This window comes from Heterodontus francisci, chromosome 14 (assembly GCF_036365525.1).
Source record: "Heterodontus francisci isolate sHetFra1 chromosome 14, sHetFra1.hap1, whole genome shotgun sequence".
NCBI classification, from domain to species: domain Eukaryota; kingdom Metazoa; phylum Chordata; class Chondrichthyes; order Heterodontiformes; family Heterodontidae; genus Heterodontus; species Heterodontus francisci.
In genome coordinates, this window is record NC_090384.1 from 62,724,133 (window position 1) to 62,745,193 (window position 21,061).

The window sequence follows — 21,061 nt, forward strand, 5'->3', positions numbered from 1 at the left end:
TCTCCAGTGCAATCACATCCTTCCTATAGTGTGGTGACCAGAACTGTACACAGTACTCCAGCTGTGGCCTAACTAGCATTTTATACAGCTCCATCATAACCTCCCTGCTCTTATATTCTATGCCTCGGCTAATAAAGGCAAGTATCCCATGTGTGATGGAACATCTTAGCTAAAGGTCATACTTTCACAAACACCTACCTTTTTTCGGTACAAAAACAGGAAATAAAAACAATTTTGTATACATAAAACAATAAAAGGCATTGGTCACTAATGCAAGATTAATTGGAAACTTCTGGGGAGAAAATACAAATTGGAATGTAAATGACAACAGATTCCTTACCCATGTACAAAGGTGTTCCGCAGGTTGCCTGCAACATTTTGTCACTACCAACACCCCCTTTCTGCACGGAAAGTCCAAAATCAGTCACCTGGATAAAGAAAATGTTTCAGAATGGACTGCAGAATTTAGTATAGAATATATTGTAATGCATTTTACTGAGCATCAATTTTCTGCAGTTCTCCTACGGAGTCAACTCCTCAGCTTTGTGTTTTGCTTGCATATGGTGGTGTCTGTTGAGTTTCCACTGTGAGTGCTCACAAGCTTGTTCCTTACAAAGAATCTTGTCTGAGACTGCTTCCGTGATGGAATAAGTGTGTAAAGTACAACTATAAAAAACACTGCCTTGATATCCAAGAATGTGTTCTCAGTGAAACAGAACTCCTTGTAAACAAAACAAGGAGGGAGTGCATAGGAAAGGATAAAGTAAAGAAGGACATTAATTGCAAGAGAATAGAGTTATAGAACAGGAGTCTAAAAATATGGTTAATCATAAAGTGAGAGGAAATTCTATTAAAAATTAGTTAAAATGTCTGTGCAGCAATGCACATAGCGTCCATAATAAAACAGGTGAGCTACAGGCAATCATGAATTGGGAGGAACCAGAAATAGTAAGGATTACTGAGACATGGCTACAGAAAATCAGAACTGGGAATTAAGCATTGCAGGGTATAATATATTTTGGTAGGATAGAGGTAAAAAATGGGAGGTGGAGTAGCTGTACTTATTCGAGCCAGCAATGGCACTAGGAAAAAAAGAGGCACAGCTATCAGCAAGACAAAAATAGGATCCATCTGCATACAGATAAAAGATAATGAAGGATCAATAACACTAATAGGTGCAGTCTTCAGACAACCTAATAGCGGAAGGGAGGTGGAGAAAGAAATATACAAACAAATTAGGGAAATGAGTAAAAAACATAGAATAATCATCTTGGGAGATTTCAACTACCTAAATATTAATTGGACAGAAGAGTTAGGTAAATGGGATAAGGAAAAGGAGCTCCTACAATGTGTACAGGACTCCTTTCTAACCCAATATGTAAAAAGCCCAACAAGGGAAGATTCACTAGTGAATTTAATATGAGGGAATGAATAAAAGCAGATAAGAGAAGTAAAAAAAGGGAACATCTAGGCAATAGTGACCATAATATAGAACGCTTTAAGATGATAATAGAGACGGACATAAGCATGATAAAAACCAGGTTAATGGATTGGAGAAAAACTGATTTTGAGGAGCTGAGAATATAATTTGGGAAAATAAAATGGGCAACGATATTGGCAAACGACGATGTGGAACAACAATGGGAAGTATTTAAAACAGTATTCAGCAGAGTGCAGGAAGAATATATTCCACGAAAAGGAAAGAACACACTAAACACTAGTGAGACTTCATGGATCAATAAAGGCATAAGGGAACAACTGAGGGTTAGGAAAGAGGCATGCATTAAGTACATAGACAGTAAAGAAGTGCATGATGAGAGAATCTGAAGTAATTAGGAGAGAAGACAAAAAAAGGAACAATGAAATTATCAAGGAATGTAAAACAAAATATTAAAATATTTTACAGGAACATCACTAAAATAAAAGGAAGCTGGGATGGGAATAGGGAGATTAAGGGATAGACAGGATCATACCAAAGGTAACGATAGAGAACCGGCAGAAATATTAAATAAACATTTTGTTTCAGTATTTACCAGGTAGATAGAACAGGTAGACACAACATTGAATGATGAGATGAGTAACAAAATAAGTTCATTTAAAATAAAAAAGATGTATCGGATAACTAATCAAACTCAAAAAGGATAAAGTCCCTTGTCCCAGATGGATTGCATCACACATTTTAAAAGAATCTAGGGAAGAGATAGCAGAGGCATTACTACACATATTTAATAATTCATTAGAAAAAGGCATAGTGCCAGAGGACTGGCGGAGAGCTAACATAATTCTTATATTTAAGAAGGGGGACAGAACATGCCCAGTCAGCTTAACATCGGTGGTAGAAAAAAATAATGGAATCCCCACTAAAAGCAGAGAATGGAAGAATATCTAGAAAAGTAAAAAATAATAATCAATAGTCAGCATGGATTTATAGAGTCGTAGAGTTATACAGCACAGAAACAGGCCCTTTGGCCCATCATGCCTCTGCCGGCCATTAAGCACTTATCTATTCTAATCCCATTTTCCAGCATTTGGCCCATAGCCTTGTATGCCATGACGTTTCAAGTGCTCATCTAAATACTTCTTAAATGTTGTGAGGGTTCCTGCCTCTACCACCCCTTCAGGCAGTGTGCTCCAGATTCCAACCACCCTCTGGGTGAAATTTTTTTCCCTCAAATCCCCTCTAAACCTCCTGCCCCTTACCTTGAATCTATGCACCCTGGTTATTGACGCCTCCGCTAAGGGAAAAAGTTTCTTCCTATATATCCGAGCAATACCCCGCATAATTTTATATATCATAACCTCCCTGCTCTTGTATTCCATGCCTCGGCTAATAAAGGCAAGTATTCCATATGCCTTCCTAACCACCTTATCTACCTGTGCTAAAAACAAGAAATGCTGGAACCACTCAGCAGGTTTGGCAGCATCTGTGGAAAGAGAAGCAGAGTTAACGTTTCGGGTTAGTGACCCTTCTTCGAACCCGAAACGTTAACTCTGCTTCTCTTTCCACAGATGCTGCCAGACCTGCTGAGTGGTTCCAGCATTTCTTGTTTTTATTTCAGATTTCCAGCATCCGCAGTATTTTGCTTTTATCTACCAATTTGCCAAATTGCCCTGGATCCCATGGGCTCTTACCTTCTTAACCAATTTCCCATGCCTTACTGAAGTCCATGTAGACTATTCCTGACTAATCCCTGGCTCTCCAAGTGGAGATTAATCCTGTCCCTCAGAACTTTATCCAATAGTTTCCTTACCACTGATGTTAGACAGGCCTGTAATTACCTGGTTTATCCCTGCTACTGTTCTTGAATAATGGTACCACATTCGCTGTCTTCCAGTTCTCAGGTACCTCTCCTATGGCCAGAGAGGATTTGAAAATTTGTGTCAGAGCCTCTGCGATCTCCTCCCTTGCCTCACATAACAGCCTGGGATACATCTCATTTGGGTCTGGGGATTTATCCACTTTTAAGTCCGCTAATACTTCCTCCCTTTCAATGTTAACATGTTCAAGTATGTCACAATCCCCTTCCCTGATCTTCATACCTACATCATCCTTCTCCATAGTGAACACAGATTTTTTTTTTTATTTTCTCGAGATACAGCACTGAAACAGGCCCTTTGGCCTACCGAGTCTGTGCCAACCAACAACCACCCATTTATACTAACCCTACAGTAATCCCATATTCCCTATCACCTACCCATACTACTGGCAATTTACAACGGCCAATTTACCTAACACCTGCAAGTCTTTTGGATGTGGGAGGAAGCCAAAGCACCCGGCGAAAACCCACGCAGACACAGGGAGAACTTGCAAACTCCACACAGGCAGTACACAGAATCGAACCCGGGTTGCTGGAGCTGTGAGGCTGCAGTGCTAACCGCTGCGCCACTGTACCACCCTAAATGAAAAGTAATCATTTAAAACCTCACCTGCATCCTCCGACTTCACACACAGATTGCCACTTTAGTCTCTAATGGGCCCTACTCTTTCCCTGGCTATCCTCTTGCCATTAATATACTTATAAAACACCTTGGGATTTTCCTTTATCTTGCCCGCCAGTCCCCTCTTCGCTCTCCTAATTACTTGTTTTTAAGTACCCCTCACCCCTCCACTACACTTCCAAAAATGAAAATCTAAATTGACCAACATTTCTGAATTTTTTGAGGTGGTGCCAGAAAGAGTAGATAATAGTAATGCAGTAGTTGTAATTTATCTGGATTTTTAGAAGACCTTCAATAAGGTACCCCATAATAAGGTAAGATAAGGCAGAGTCAAGGGACAGTGGCAGAATGGATTGTTAGCTGGCTTCAAGTTAGAAAGCTGAGAGTGGGAGTAAATGGCAATATTCAGAGTGGCAAAAGGTGGGAAGTGTGTTCCACAAGAATCGGTGCTGGAATCAGTGCTGTTCACAATTTTTTTTCATTCTTACATTTGCTGCCTATCCTTAATTACCCTTGAGAAGGTGGTGGTGAGCCACCTTCATGAACCGTTGCAGTCCATCGGGTACAGGTACTCCCACAGTGCTGTCAGGAAAGGAGTTCCAAGTGTTTGATCCAGCAACAATGAAGGAATGGCAATATAGTTCCAAGTCAGAATGGTATGTGGCTTGAAGAGGTAATTGCAGGTGGTGATGTTCCCTTGCATCTGCTGCCCTTGTCCTTTGAGGTAGAGGGGTTTGTCAAGTGCTGTCGAAGGAGCCTTGGTGAGTTGCTGCAGTGCATCTTGTAGATGGTATACACTGCACCCACAATGTGTCAGAGGTGCAGACAGTGAATGTTGAAGGTGGTTGATGGGGTGTCAATCAAGCTGGCTGCTTTGTCCTGGATGGTGTTGAACTTCTTGAGTGTTGTTTGAGCCGCACTCATCCAGACAAGTGGAAAGTATTTCATCACGGTCCTAACTTGTGCCTTGCAGATGGTGGATAGGCTTTGGGGAGTCAGGTGGTGAGTGACTTGCTGCAGAATTCCCAGTCTCTGACCTGCTCTTGTTGGCACAGTACTTCTATGGCTGGTTCAGTTCAGTTTCTGCTCAATGGTAACCTCCAGGATAGTGGGGAATTCAAAGTTGGTAATGTCATTGAATGTCATGGGGAGATGGTTAGATTCTCTCTTGTTGGAGATGGTCATTGCCTGGCACTTAAGTGGCGAGTAACATTTGTGCCACACATCAGCTCAAGCCTGAATGTTGTCCAGTTGTCACTGCATGTGGACATGGACTGCTTCAGTATCTGAGGAGTTGCGAATGGAACTGAACATTGTGCAATCATCAGCAAACATCCCCACTTCTGACCTTATGATGAAGGGAAAGTCATTGATGAAGCAGCTGAAGATGGTGTGGCCTAGGAGATTACCCTAAGGAAATCCTGCAGCGATGTTAGAGGACTGAGATGATTGGCTTCCAACCACCACAACCATCTTCCTTTGTGCTAGGTATGGCTCCAAGCAGCGGATCATTTTCCCCCGATTCCTATTGACTTCAATTTTTCCAGGGCTCCTTGATGCCATGCTCGATCAAATGCTACCTTGATGCCAAGGACAGTCACTCGCACCTCCCCGCAAGTTCAGTTCTTTTGTCCATGTTTGGACTAAGGCTGCAATGACATCAGGAGCCGAGTGGCCCTGGTAGAACCCAAACTGAACATCAGTGAGTAGATTATTGGTGGGTAAGTGCCACTTGATAGCGCTGTCAACACCTTCCATCACTTCACTAATGATCGAGAGGAAGCTGATGTGGCACTAATCGGCCAGATTGATTTGTCCTGCTTTTTGTGGATTAGACATACCTGGGCAATTTTCCACATAGTCAGATAGATGCCAGTGTTGGAGCTGTACTGGAAGAGCTTGGCTAGGGGCGTGGCTAGTTCCGGACACAAGTCGTAAGTGCTACTGCCAGGATGTTGTCGGGGCCCGTAGCCTTTGCAGTATTTACAGTAAGGATTTGGACTTTGGAATCAACAACACACTTCCAAATTTGCAGATGGCACCAAATTGAGGTTGGGGTGGGGGGGGGGGGGGGTGGGATTAGTCAATATTAGAGAGGCCAACATCAAATTACAGGAGGACATTAATAAAATTGCAGAATAGGCAAATAATTGGCAAATGAAATTCACAGATAAATGTACATTTTGGTAGGAAGCATAGGGAGGTCACTAATGGGAAAGCGTGAGTCTAGATGGGGTAGAGAAACAAAGGGATCTTGGTGTAGAAATACACCAATCGCTAAAAGTTGTGCCACAGTTTAGCAAGGCCATAAAAAAAAGGAAAGCAAGTACTTGGCTTTATTTCTAGAAGCACAGAATTGAAAAGCAGGCAAGTTATGTATCGAACCTTGGTTAGACCTTAGAGTACTGTGTTCAGTTCAGGTTGCCATATTAAAAAAAGGATATCGAGGCAATGGAGAGGGTGCAGAGAAGATTTACATGGATGATATCAGAAATGCGTCAGTCTACATGTCAGGAAAGGACGAACAGGAAGCTAATTTGTGTAATTTGAAACATTTGTTAATGAATAACTGCAGATTTAACAGAAAGTTTTCTCCTGAGTCTTGTGCCCATGGGCATTGAATCATCTGGAAGCAGCAAAAAGGGGTGGGTCAGGACACCCACGTATACTGAAATATGCCTGATTTTCCTCCATTAGTTTACATGGAGGATAACTGGGCAGTTTCCCTCGTGGGAATGCGCTATGACATGCCCGATTTTCTGTTATTTGCTGCACCCAGATGATCCAGTGCACCTGGAAAATCTCACCTAAAATGCTTACTCAATTGTAACCATTTGTGTAAGGAAGTGATGGGAATAATACAACAGCTGCATAAACCAAATTTAGATACAAGTTATTCAAATTGAGAACAACTTGCACTTACATAGCACCTTTATGAAGTAAAAGGCACTACCAAAGGTGTAATCAGACAAAGAATTGAGTGAAGCTAAAGGCAATTTTAAAAGGGATGACTAAAAGCTTAGTCAGAGATAGGTTTTAAGGATGGTCTTAAAGAGATGAACATGGATCTTGGGCTTCATAAATAGAGGTACTGAGTACAAAAGCAGGGAGGATATGCTGAATCTCTAAAGAAAGCTCTGGTTTGGCCACAACTAGAGTACTGCGTCTAGTTCAGGTCACCATACTTTAAGAAGGATGTTACGGTCCTGGAGAGAGTACAGAGGAGATTTACCACAATTCCAGAGATGAGGGATTTTAACTACAAAGTTAGGTTGGAGAAGCTGGGGCTGTTCCCCTTGGAACAAAGGAGATTGAGGAGAGATTCGATAGAAGTGCACAAGACTATGACAGGTTTAGATAAGGTAAAGAAAAGCTGTTCCCATTAGCTAATGTTACAAGGACTAGGGGCCAGAGATTTAAGGTTTTGGGCAAGAGATGCAGGGGGAACATGAGGAAGAACATTTTAATGCAGATTATATTCGCTGGAGTTCAGAAGAATGAGGGGGATCTCATGGAAACCTATAAAATTCTAGCAGGACTTGACAGGGTAGATGCAGGAAGGATGTTCCTGATGGTGGGGGAGTCCAGAACCAACGGTCATAGTCTAAGGATATGGGGTAAACCATTCAGGACTGAGATGAGGAGAAATTTCTTCATCCAGATAGTGGTGAACCTGTGGAATTCGCTACCACAGAAAGCAGTTGAGGCTAAAACATTGTATGTTTTCAAGAAGGAGTTAGATATAGCTCTTGGGTTTAAAGGGATCAAAGGATATGGGGCGAAAGCGGGAACAGGCTACTGAGTTGGATGGTCAGCCATGATCATAATGAATGACGAAACAGGCTCAAAGGACCGAAAGGCCTACTCCTGCTCCTATTTTCTATGTTTGCATGCTGAGGGTTCAATTGGAGTCCATGTCTTTCCAGGAGGTGAAATGTTCAGTTCTACACAGTATTGCCATATTGACCTCACACAACACAGCAGCAGTGGTGTTCTGTCTCCTCACCTTCTTCCCTTTGAACAAGTATGTCAGAGGTGTGTGGACAGCAGCGGCTGTGGACACGGAATGTGCAGTGCATACAAAGAGCTGGTGTACACACTTGGGAAAAGAACCTGCCCTGTCAGTGAGAAAAGAACAGAGTATTTGACTGATGTATCCCTCGCTGCCGTCTGTGAGCTGCGTGAGCTGATCACTAAGCCCAAATTGGCAGAGGCATTGAATACGTTATTGCTGCTGATACTCAGTGCCCTACCTATTTCTTTAACCAGCTGTGTTAATATATCTCTGCTCAATAATTCTGCTTCTGAATGGCAGAAAAGGGAATTCGCAGTTGAGTTTCAGTCATCTACAAGTAGGGATCTGTTTGAGAATTGGTGTGAAGACACAAACTCTTGCTAAATCAGACACCAAATAGAAACGTATTTAGATATGTGGACAGAAATGGAGAATGGTACCTGATGCCGAAGCTTGACAAATTTGACCAAGGAGTTGTTCTACTGCCCAGAGGAATGGTGGAACATTCTGGCTACACTCTGCATTGTGTTGTGAACGAACTGGCTTCTCAGATCCTTACAGGCCAAGACTGTCAGGCAGTGACTGTGATCACCTTCTTTGGGTTTCAGTGTTGCAGTTTGTTAAGCAATTTTCAGATAACTTCTCCTGTTACCCAGTTTGTGTGTGTTAGGGCCCTTGGAAATATTAAATTTGGACCCAAAAGACGGTTGCAGAGCGTGATGGAGACAATGATTAGCCTGTTGGGGAATAAGCAGAATCCAGATGTTCTAACGCATGCAGTGCTCTCCTGCTTGCATAAGAATATCATTCAGTCAACAGCAAACACCAAGCCCTTTGTGGATTCAATCATCAACAGAATTCTGCCACTCTTTGGGACAGAGTGTGAGAAAGTGCAGGCGGAAGCATTCAACGTGTTGGGGAACTTGACCAAGTGCGGGATTGGAGAGTTCAGATCTTTGTTCTACCAGCAGGTCCAGTCCACCTGGTGCGTTTGTTGTTGCTCTTGAATGGAAAGAATGAGACGATCACCCAATCTTGTAGTTTAACACTGCAGAAGATCTTTCCATTAATTGGATCTGCCAAGGGTGCCTCTTTGATTGAAAGATATCTAGAGGAGCGCAACTGGAATTACATGGACTTCCTTAGATGCACATCACGCCAGTTGGTTCAAGATTTCCCCGACAGGGCGAATTCCTATGGCATGGATTGCTCATCATTCTTCAACAACGACCAGCAGCAGCTCCAAGATCACGCAGTGGCCTTTTCAGCTTTACTCCTGAGGCAGGCAGCATGTTTCCGACTCAGCTGGTGGGTCACCTGGTGGTAGAACTGCTTCATCAATTGCTGCTGACAAGCTCCAGAATGAACCCTAAAAAAAAGGTTCCGATCCTCCTCCACCTCATCCTCCTCTTAACACCAAATTGATCATTCTTCCCAAATAATTTGTACATTTGTAAATTAATGGATTGTAAATATAAATTCAGTTGTACTGTAAATAAATATTCTGTCATATTATTGTAACTGTTGGTGGATCTCCAAACAGTGCAGGCTCTTCCAATGTACACATGCTCAGATTCAGACACACACACCAGATATGGTAAATGGTTATTTTTCAGGCTGAAGGATGGTAGATAGTGGTGTTCCCTAAGGGTCAGTGCTAGGACCACTGCTTTTTTGCTATATATAAATAACTTGTATCTTGGAATAGAGAGTGGAATTTCAAAATTTGCCAATGATACTAAACTTAGAGGAGTGGCAAACAGTGAAGATGACACAAAACACCTGCAACAGGACATAGATAGGCTGGTGGAATGGGCAGACAAGTGGCAGATGGAATTTCATACAGAGAAGGAAAATGTGAACTTGTCCACCCTGGTAGGAAGAGTGAAAATGGAGAGAGATTGCAGAACTCTGTGGTACAGAGGGATCTGGGTGTCCTGGTACATGATTCACAAAAAGTTAGTATGCAGGTACAGCAAGTGATTAGGAAGCCAAATGGAATGTTGTCGTCTATTGCAAGGGCAATTGAGTATAAAAGTAGGGAAGTTTTGCGACAGTTGTACGGGGCTTGGTGAGACCACATCTGGTGTACTGTCTACAGTTTTGGTCTCCCTACTTAATAAAGGATATAACTGCACTAGAAACAGTTCAGAGAAGGTTCACTCAACTAATCACTGGGATGAAGGGGTTATCTTATGAGGAAAGGTTGAATTGGGGTTGGGCCTATATCCACTGGAGTTTAGAAGAAAGAGAGGTGATTTTATTGAAACATATAAGATCCTGAGGGGATTTTGTCAGGGTGGATGCTGAGAGGATGATTCCTCTTATAGGAGAGACTAGAACTAGGGATACAGTTTAAAAATAAAGGGTTTCCCATTTAAAACAGAGATAAGGAGAATTTTTTTTCTCTCAGATGGTTGTTAGTCTGTGGAATTCTCTTCCCCAGAGAGCAGTGGAAACTGGTTCATTGAATATTTTTAAGGCTGAATTCGATAGATTCTTGATTGACAAGGGAGTCAAAGGTTATAGCAAGTCAACAGGAAAGTAAAGTTGAGGCCACAATCAGATCAGCTATGATCTTATCAACTGGCGAGTGGGCTTGAGGGGCTGAATGGCCTACTCCTGCTCCTAATTTGTATGCTCGTATGTTTGTATGTCAGCTTGAGGTGATACATTTCAGTAGAAGGGATAGGGTGAAGCAATACAGACTTAATGGCAAGTTCTAAAGAAGTTTGTAAGAACAAAGGGACCTGGGGGTGCATGGGCATCGTTCTTTGAAGGTGGCAGGACATACTGAGAGAGTGGTTAACAAAGCAATCTTGGGCTTCATAAATAGAAGCATTGAGTACAAAAGCAGGGAAGTTATGCTAAACCTTTATAAAGCTCTGGTTAGGCTCCAACTAGAGTACTGCATCCAGTGCTGTTCACCAAACTTTAAGAAGGATGTGAGGGTCCATAGAAAGGGTACAGAGGAGATTTACCAGAATGGTCCGAGGGATGGGGGATTTTAGTTACAAGGTTAGGTTGGAGAAGCTGGGGTTGTTCTCCTTGGAGCAAAAGAGAGTGAGGGGAGATTTGATAGAGGTGTACAAGATTATGGCAGGCTTAGATAAGGTAGACAAGGAAAAACTGTTCCCATTAACTGATGGTACAAGGACGAGGGGACACAGATTGAAGGTTTTGGGCAAGAGATGTAGGGGCAATGTGAGGAAGAACTTTTTTACGCAGAGTGGTAATGACCTGGAAAGAGGGCAGTGGAAACGGAAACAATCAATGATTTCAAAAGGAAATGGGATGGGAACTTGAAGGAAATAAACTTGCAGGTTAATCGGGATCGAACATGGGAGCGCCACAGAGAGCTGGCATGGACTCTATGGGCCAAATGGCCTCTTTCTGTGCTGTAAATGACTCAAATATGACACAGGCAACAGACAGCTGAAGTTTAGGAAGAATAGAGTACAGGAGACTGGCCAGGAAAGCACTAGAATAGTCGCTTGGAGATGACAACTGCATTACTGAGGTTTCAGCAGCAGACAGGCTGAGGTAGAAGTAGAGACAGGCAGTGTTAGGGGCTGAAATAGATGGTCTTTGTGATGAAGCAGATGAGGTTCGAACCTCAGTTTGAGGTCAAATAGGAATCGGAGGTCTGGAATCATTGGCACGGATATGGAGTTAGTGGTGGTAGCCAAAGACAATAGCTTCAGTCTCCCAATGTTTAACTGCAGAAAATTATGGACAAGATGTCTGACAGCACATGAATAATGAAGGAGTCGAGACAGGTGGTAGAGTATGGATGTGGTAGGTGCCCCATGTTTTGGGGTAACGTGAAACAACTGTTTACTTGATCAATGCCCTTTGGCCCAATATAGTTTTACAAATCAGACTGGATGATTTTTAACATGTTTCTAAGCTTATGCTAACCTTATGATGAATTAGAAGGGTAGCATTTGGAGTTCTACTGCTTGAATGGACTGTTAGACTTGAGGCCTGCAGAGGTCGCATTCCAGAAACAGACTCTTCATGCTACCAACAGAAAGAAGGGAACCACTGACCTGAGAAACACATTAAACTTTTTAAGATTTCATTGCACAATTCATTCCATTCACCTTGATGTTCAATTTCATGTCAATTTCACTGTTGCTTTCATTGTTTTTAACCAAGATGTTTTCTAGTTTTAGATCCCGATGGACTATATCTGTATGGAAAGACCAAAGAATATTCAAAGTGTGCACGTGCAATGCAAGTAAACTGATAAATTTAACATATTAAGACATTAAGCACACACAAAACCGTCCATATATATTTTGTACTAATATGTACCATAAACTATGTTCTTGGACTTCTCAAGGAATGAAGAAATAATTTTACTTATTCCACTTAGTAAGACAGCCAATGTCCTTCATAAACAATAAATTACCCTTTCCTCCCTTCCACCCACCCCGTCCCCTTCCCTGCTCCACCCTCTCAGCTCACCCCCTCACAACCCTGTCCCAGCAACCCCCCCTCGCACCCCCTTCCCCTGCACCCCCCCCCACCTCCTTACAGCCCCCTTCCCAGCTCCCCCTCGCACCCCCCTCCCTCCACCCCTCCCCCTCACATCCCCTCCTCCCACCGGCACCATCCGACACTGGTGTAGGGGCCCTAACAACCCCACTGCCTTGTGGGTGTCTCGGGAGAGACCAAGGCTAAGGGAGTAAACCCTAACAGATAATCCGGAGCGGAACCCCGTAGGCGGTCATGTGTCACCTTTGGCATGTTTCCAGCAGTTCCTGCAGCCATACTGGTGCCAAACGTCATGCTCTGCACTCCTTTGGACCCCACCAGAAAGGCCGAGAGGGGGTTTTGACGACTGGGCAACTCTCAACCTCCATAAATTTGCCCAGGCATGCGCCATGGAGAGGTCACTCCATATTTGCATCACAGCGACTGAAACAACACGGAAGGCAGCAGTTACGGGTTATAAGTCCAGATAAATTGGCGTAGAAACTGGGCGCCACGGGTTGCCTTTGTACCTCACTGGACAGCTACCGCCCGCCTCAAACCGGGCAGCCCCCGGTCAATAAGGGTCTGTCCCGCCACAGTCTACCTGCTTCAATGGGTGCTTGGAGCTCAGGGTCATTGCCCGAAAGGTGGACGGATACACCGCACCAAACAACACGAAAAAGGAAAGAAGGTACCAGCCCTTCGCTTTGCAAGCTGGAACGTCAGAACTGTGTGTCCTGGCCTGTTGGAAGACCTTACACAAATCAACGATTCTCGGAAGACCGCCATCATTAACAACGAGCTCAGTAGACTCAATGTAGACATTGCAGCACTTCAGGAGACTCGCCTCCCCGCGAGTGGATCTCTAGCAGAGCAAGACTACACCTTCTTCTGGTAGGGCAGGGATCCTGAAGAACCAAGACAGCATGGAGTGGGCTTCGCCATCAGAAACTCCTTGCTCAGCATGATAGAGCCTCCCTCAAATGGCTCGGAACGCATACTGTCCATCCGACTGCTCACCACCTCTGGTCCAGTACACCTACTCAGCATCTATGCTCCAACACTCTGCTTCTCACATGAAGCTAAAGATCAGTTCTACGAGGAACTCCATATCATTAGCAGCATCCCCAACGCCGAGCACCTATTCCTGCTGGGGGACTTTAATGCCAGGGTTGGGGCCGACCATGACTCATGGCCCTCCTGCCTTGGGCGCTATGGCGTTGGAAGGATCAATGAGAACGGGCAGAGACTGCTTGAGTTATGTACCTATCACAACCTCTTCATCACCAACTCGTTCTTTCACACTAAACCCTGTCATCAGGTTTCATGGAGGCACCCAAGATCGCGTCGTTGGCACCAGCTAGACCTCATTGTCACAAGGCGAGCCGCCTTAAACAGTGTTCAAATCACACGCAGCTTCCACAGTGCGGACTGCGACACCGACCACTCCCTGGTGTGCAGCAAGGTTAGACTCAGACCAAAGAAGTTGCATCATTCCAAGCAGAAGGGCCACCTGCGCATCAACACGAGCAGAATTTCTCACCCACAGCTGTTACAAAAATTTCTAAATTCACTTGTAACAGCCCTTCAAAACACTCCCACAGGGGATGCTGAGACCAAGTGGGCCCACATCAGAGACGCCATCTATGAGTCAGCTTTGACCACCTACGGCAAAAGTGCGAAGAGAAATGCAGACTGGTTTCAATCTCATAATGAAGAGCTGGAACCTGTCATAGCCGCTAAGCGCATTGCACTGTTGAACTACAAGAAAGCCCCCAGCGATTTAACATCCGCAGTACTTAAAGCAGCCAGAAGCACTGCACAAAGAACAGCCAGGCGCTGCGCAAACGACTACTGGCAAACCTATGCACTCATATTCAGCTGGCCTCAGACACCGGAAACATCAGAGGAATGTATGATGCCATGAAGAGAGCTCTTGGGCCAACCATCAAGAAGATCGCCCCCCTCAAATCTAAATCAGGGGACATAATCACTGACCAACACAAGCAAATGGACCGCTGGGTTGAGCACTACCTAGAACTGTACTCCAGGGAGAATGCTGTCACTGAGACTGCCCTCAATGCAGCCCAGCCTCTACCAGTCATGGATCAGCTGGACATACAGCCAACCAAATCGGAACTCAGTGATGCCAATGATTCTCTAGCCAGCGGAAAAGCCCCTGGGAAGGACAGCATTACCCCTGAAATAATCAAGAGTGCCAAGCCTGCTATACTCTCAGCACTACATGAACTGCTATGCCTGTGCTGGGACGAGGGAGCAGTACCCCAGGACATGCACGATGCCAATATCATCACCCTCTATAAAAACAAAGGTGACCGCGGTGACTGCAACAACTACCGTGGAATCTCCCTGCTCAACATAGTGGGGAAAGTCTTTGCTCGAGTCGCTCTGAACAGGCTCCAGAAGCTGGCCGAGCGCGTCTACCCTGAGGCACAGCGTGGCTTTCGTGCAGAGAGATCGACCGTTGACATGCTGTTCTCCCTTCGTCAGATACAGGAGAAATGCCGTGAACAACAGATGCCCCTCTACATTGCTTTCATTGATCTCACCAAAGCCTTTGACCTCGTCAGCAGACGTGGTCTCTTCAGACTACTAGAAAAGATTGGATGCCCACCAAAGCTACTAGGTATCATCACCTCATTCCATGACAATATGAAAGGCACAATTCAACATGGTGGCTCCTCATCAGAGCCCTTTCCTATCCTGAGTGGCGTGAAACAGGGCTGTGTGCTCGCACCCACACTTTTTGGGATTTTCTTCTCCCTGCTGCTTTCACATGCGTTCAAGTCCTCTGAAGAAGGAATTTTCCTCCACACAAGATCAGGGGGCAGGTTGTTCAACCTTGCCCGTCTAAGAGCGAAGTCCAAAGTACGGAAAGTCCTCATCAGGGAACTCCTCTTTGCTGACGATGCTGCTTCAACATCTCACACTGAAGAGTGCCTGCAGAGTCTCATCGATTGGTTTGCGGCTGCCTGCAATGAATTTGGCCTAACCATCAGCCTCAAGAAAACGAACATCATGGGGCAGGACGTCAGAAATGCTCCATCCATCAATATTGGCAACCACGCTCTGGAAGTGGTTCAAGGGTTCACCTACCTAGGCTCAACTATCACCAGTAACCTGTCTCTAGATGCAGAAATCAACAAGCGCATGGGAAAGGCTTCCACTGCTATGTCCAGACTGGCCAAGAGAGTGTGGGAAAATGGCGCACTGAAACGGAACACAAAAGTCCGAGTGTATCAGGCCTGTGTCCTCAGTACCTTGCTCTATGGCAGCGAGGCCTGGACAATGTATGTCAGCCAAGAGCGACGTCTCAATTCATTCCATCTTCACTGCCTCCGGAGAATACTTGGCATCAGGTGGCAGGACCGTATCTCCAACACAGAAGTCCTCAAGACGGCCAACATCCCCAGCTTGTACACACTACTGAGTCAGCGGGGCTTGAGATGGCTTGGCCATGTGAGCCGCATGGAAGATGGCAGGATCCCCAAAGACACATTGTACAGTGAGCTCGCCACTGGTATCAGACCCACCGGCCGTCCATGTCTCCGCTTTAAAGACGTCTGCAAACGCGACATGAAATCCTGTGACATTGATCACAAGTCGTGGGAGTCAGTTGCCAGCGTTCGCCAGAGCTGGCGGGCAGCCATAAAGATGGGGCTAAAATGTGGCGAGTCGAAGAGACTTAGTAGTTGGCAGGAAAAAAGACAGAGGCGCAAGGGGAGAGCCAACTGTGCAACAGCCCCGACAAACAAATTTCTCTGCAGCACCTGTGGAAGAGCCTGTGATCTAGAATTGGCCTTTATAGCCACTCCAGGCGCTGCTTCACAAACCACTGACCACCTCCAGGCGCGTATCCATTGTCTCTCGAGATAAGGAGGCCAAAGAAGAAGAAGACCCATAAAGTGGAGAGACCATTATTATGTGAACAATCACAGCAAGATTTCATGAACAGCCACTGGATGAATAACCAGTTAATCTGTATTTGCGCTACTGGGTGAGGGGTCAATATTGGCCGAGACACCCAAGAGAATTCCTTGCTCATTGAATAGCCCATGGGATCTTTACCGTCAGCCTAAACCACAGGGTTTACTGTTTCATTGAAACAATGGCACCACTGATAATGCAGCACTTCCTTAGTACAGCACTGATTACATGTCCAAGTATAGGAATGGAATTTTATCACAAGCTTTGACACAAAGATCAGAGTAAGGTTAACAGAACCAAGTGACATTGCAATGAAGAAACAGTTTGAAAAAGCTAAACTAAATGTGCTTTGCAACCACCACTTTGAAATGCAACTCAATTATATCAACAACAGCTATGAAGGCTCTACACAACACATTTGTAACAGGGCTCTGCTGCAAAGATCCTGAAGATTAACAAGTTCCTCCAAACTTCAAAGTTTCTGAATGCTATACCATCAAATCGAAGTATCTCTATTTCTTAGATACAGACCAGATAATTTCTAAATTTGTTCTCCTGGTTGTTATAATTGGCCCTAGTACCTCCAGAGCTCTCAACCCCAATTGCTACAGACCCTTATTGAAGAAGGGAAAATATAGAATATATGTGGAGGACAGATTACACTCAGCTCCAATGGGCCCTAATGTCAAGGCTCCCATATTAATGATAGATACTTGGGTAAGATATCAGAGGATAAATGTCGCCTTAAAACAGTACCCCAAGCAAGGAATCAAGGCCTTCTGGAGAAGAGGCAGGTTTGTCATCTTCCCTTTGCAATATAGAGGAGATTTCTACTGAAGTGACCAGCTGTCCGCAATCTGGCTGCAATCCACATTTGTAAAAATGGCAATATCTGACCTATGTGGTTATATGATTGAAATTTCAAATCACATTACAGATAATTTACAAAATGCACTGTAATTACTCATTCCTAATAAAATGCTCTATCTTCAACAAACTACATCTACATACAATGTCGATCTTGTTCCCTGAGATAAGGAGTAGGCTGCAGTTTACAAAAGATGGGATTTGGTACAATTATGAATTGCAAACACTTTCGTTTATAAATGTTACAAATAGAAACAGAAGAAAATACAGTCAGTGAATCCTCTGGTAACAGCTTTGGCCGAAGGTTTAAATGACATGGAACCAGGAACGGAGGCAACCGGGCCCACAATGTTGGTTTGCCGGCATGTTCCCTCCTCTGGGCCTTTTTGGAACTTGTCACAATGGTGGTGGAGGAGGGGGAAAGCTAACCACCTGCAAACGTCCAATTAACCATCATTAAGGGCCTATTGAGGCCACTTTGCCGATACTGAGTGGAATTTTCCAGATGGCGAGCTGGCCGCACCTTGCACCACCCCTCCCACCAAGGCTGAAACATGGCCCAGGGATGGAGGTGACCTCCTTGAGGCAGGCCATGGGGCCAGTGTTCCATATCCCATTTCTGAACCCTCCACATGGCTGCAATCGTGACATGGCCCCTCCACAGTAGCAGTCCAGTAGCTGTGACCAGTTTTAATCTCACTTTTTAAAAACGTCTTCAGAGGGCACTTCCACCTTGAGACGCCCTCTTTCTCGCCTAAATGTATTGGCAGCTCCCACCTCTGATGGTAGGGCTGTTAGTCTCTTAGGGCTGAAGGGCCTTCTATTGGCACTCCAGCCTCAGGGGCCCGTCTGCCATTCTTAATTGGACAGCGTGCATTCTCCCTGGCCACTAATTGGCTAGCTCGTCAAAAATCACAATGCGGGATTGGGACCTGGAAAGGACCAACATCGGGACCCTGTCCACAGAAGTAAAAGCCAGCCATGTGTGTTAAAGAAAGTTTTATTTTTAAAAAAAAATGTTTTTAATTTCGAGATACAGCCTTGAAACAGGCCCTTCGGCCCACCGAGTCTGTGCCGACCATCAACCACCCATTTATACTAATCCTACACTAATTCCAGATTCCTACCACATCCCCACCTGTCCCTATATTTCCCTACCACCTACCTATACTAGGGGCAATTTTATAACGGTCAATTTACCTATCAACCTGCCAGTCTTTGGCATGTGGGAGGAAACCGGAGCACCCGGAGGAAACCCACGCAGACACAGGGAGAACTTGCAAACTCCACACAGGCAGTACCCAGAATTGAACCCGGGTCGCTGGAGCTGTGAGGCCGCAGTGCTAACCACTGCGCCGCCCCTTTTTCTTTTCCAGCATTCCCATTGCCAGCATTGTGATTACTGTAGATTTAAAATTAGGTGCCTAGGAATAATTAACAAAATAATATTGCAAATTCCCATTTAAAAATGAGAATAATTTTTTATTCATGCTCCACTGTCTTACCAAATATTAGTAGGTGGTTCTATGGAACTCTGTGAAAAGTCAGATGGGTGAAAAGCAGATATGGCAGATAGAATGAAGGACTGCCACAAACCTGAGACAATGGGATAAATCAGCAATGAATGTACCCTAGTAATAGCTATTTATCTGATTAGAAATAACACGGATTTTTTTTGTATGATGTTCACCATTTATATTAATAGCCATGAAACTGCTATAAGCCTGAAGGGACTGGTTTTGGAGTCAACAGGCACTTAGTTTGCACTTAACACTGATTTTAAATATGGCAGATAAGCCACAGCACAAATGTTTTATGTGAGACAGAAAAACCAGAGCAATGAGAATGAAAAACTGCCATGACTATACATTCAACAAAATGCAAAACTCAAAATTGGAAAACAGCTGAGACTAAATGGGCCAGATTAATACGTTCTGATGTATTATCTCACTTCCAATGTGATTCCCCGGGTCACTAATAGCTTAAAAAAGAAAAGTTTGCACTTATATAGCATCTTTCATGACCTCAGAACATCTCAAAGAACTTTGCAGCCAGTGAAGTATTTTGAAAGTGTAGTTACTGTTATAATGTGGGAAATGCAGTAGCCAATACACACACAGCAAAGTCCCACAAGCAGCAATGTGATAATAACAAGATAATCTATTTTTCAGTCATATTGTTTGAGGGATAACTATTGGTCTGGACACTAGGGAGAACACCCCTGCTCTTGTCTGATTAGAGTCATCAGATTTTTTTCCCAACCACCCAAGAGGGTGTTAAATGTCTCATTCGATAGACAGCTCCACCGACAGTGCAGCACGCCTTCAGTACTGCAATAGAGAGTCAACCTAGATTTTTTTTTGTTGAAGTTGTTGGAATTGAACCCACAACTTTCTGACTCTGACACCAGGCTATTGTTACTTCCCTTTGTGAATCCAGTGTTTTCCCTCTCAGCTATACTGTATCGTGGCTTCAGATCAATAAAAGACAGGCCTGTAGCCAATAGATCACAGTGATATATATCCCTCAACGGCATTTGGCGATGACATCAAGGGTAGCCAATGACAAGCCTGTTCTCCAGATCATTCTGCAGTCTACAATGAAGCAGGGCAGGATGAGGATGGGAAAGAGTGAGACTGATAAACAAGTGGAAAAAGTACAGCTGATTTAACTTGCATTTCTGATATACATTTTTATTAGGTGAATAAATATTTTAAATGCTTTATTAAAAGGCGTGTAACTTATATATGTTGATGTTCAGAGACACTTGGGAGCTCTTGCTAAGGAAGAAGAATTGGACAAAATATCAGTAGAAGTAGAGAGAGAAGAGCAATGGATAGGGTAAAAATTGAGAGGAGTAAGTACTAAAAAGGCTGGCTATGCTTAGGGTAGGTAAGTCACCTGGTCTGGGTGGCTTGCATCCCACGTTGCTAAAGGATGTAGGGGTGGAGACAGTGGAAAGGCTTGCCATAATCTTCCAATATTCCCAGGATATGAGGGAGGTTCCAGAGGATTGGAGAGTGGCAAATGTGACATCCTTATTCAAGAAAGGATGTAAGGACAGTCTAGGTAACTACAGGGCAGCTAATTTAACATCAGTGATGAGTAAGATTTTAGAAACAATTATCAGGGGGAAAAAAGTCAACAGACACGGAGAGGTTCTGGTTGATTAAGGGAGATCATGCTTGACTAACCTAATTGGAATTTTTGATGAAGTAATAGAGATGGTTGATGAAGGGAATGCTGCAGATGTTGTTTATATGGATTTTAAGAAAGTGTTTGATAAAGTACCACATAATATTGAGGCTCATAGAATAAGAGGGTCAGTGTCCAGTTGGATTAAAAAAAATTGACTTAAGGACAGAAAACAGCAAGTCGTAGTAAATGGTTGCTTTTTAGACTGGAGAATGGCAGACAGTGGTGTTCCCCAAAGGTCCGTGCTAGGACCACTGCTTTTTGTGCTATGTATAAATGACTTGGATCTTGGAATACAGAGTAGAATTTCAAAATTTGCCGATGACACCAAACCCGGAGGTGTGGCAAACTGAGGATGATATGAACTGCCTGCAACAGGACATACTAGCAGAATGGGCAGACAGGTGGCAAATGGAATTTAATACTGGCAAGTGTGAGGTGATGCATTTTGGCAGAAGGAACAGGGAAAGGCAATACTTACTTAATGACACAGTTCTAAAGAGTGTGCAGGAACAGAGGGACCTGGGAGTGCATGAGCGACAATCTTTGAAGGTGGCAGGAAATATTGAGAGTGGTTAGTAAAGCATATGGAATTTTGGCTTCATAAATAAAGGC

The 21,061-nt window shown here is 44.1% G+C and overlaps 1 protein-coding gene across 9 annotated transcripts in view; it reads right to left on the reverse strand.

Annotated features, from left to right (window-relative positions):
* The window catches only part of stk33 (serine/threonine kinase 33), a 218,773-nt gene that overhangs the window by 76,559 nt on the left and 121,153 nt on the right, over positions 1–21,061 (reverse strand). For all 9 annotated transcript variants that reach the window (XM_068046331.1, XM_068046328.1, XM_068046326.1 and 6 more), the window contains 2 exons: positions 12,061–12,149; positions 341–428 (listed from right to left, as the gene is read on the reverse strand). In XM_068046331.1, coding sequence (XP_067902432.1) covers positions 341–428; positions 12,061–12,149 — 177 coding nt within the window. The remainder of the gene's footprint in view (positions 1–340; positions 429–12,060; positions 12,150–21,061) is intronic.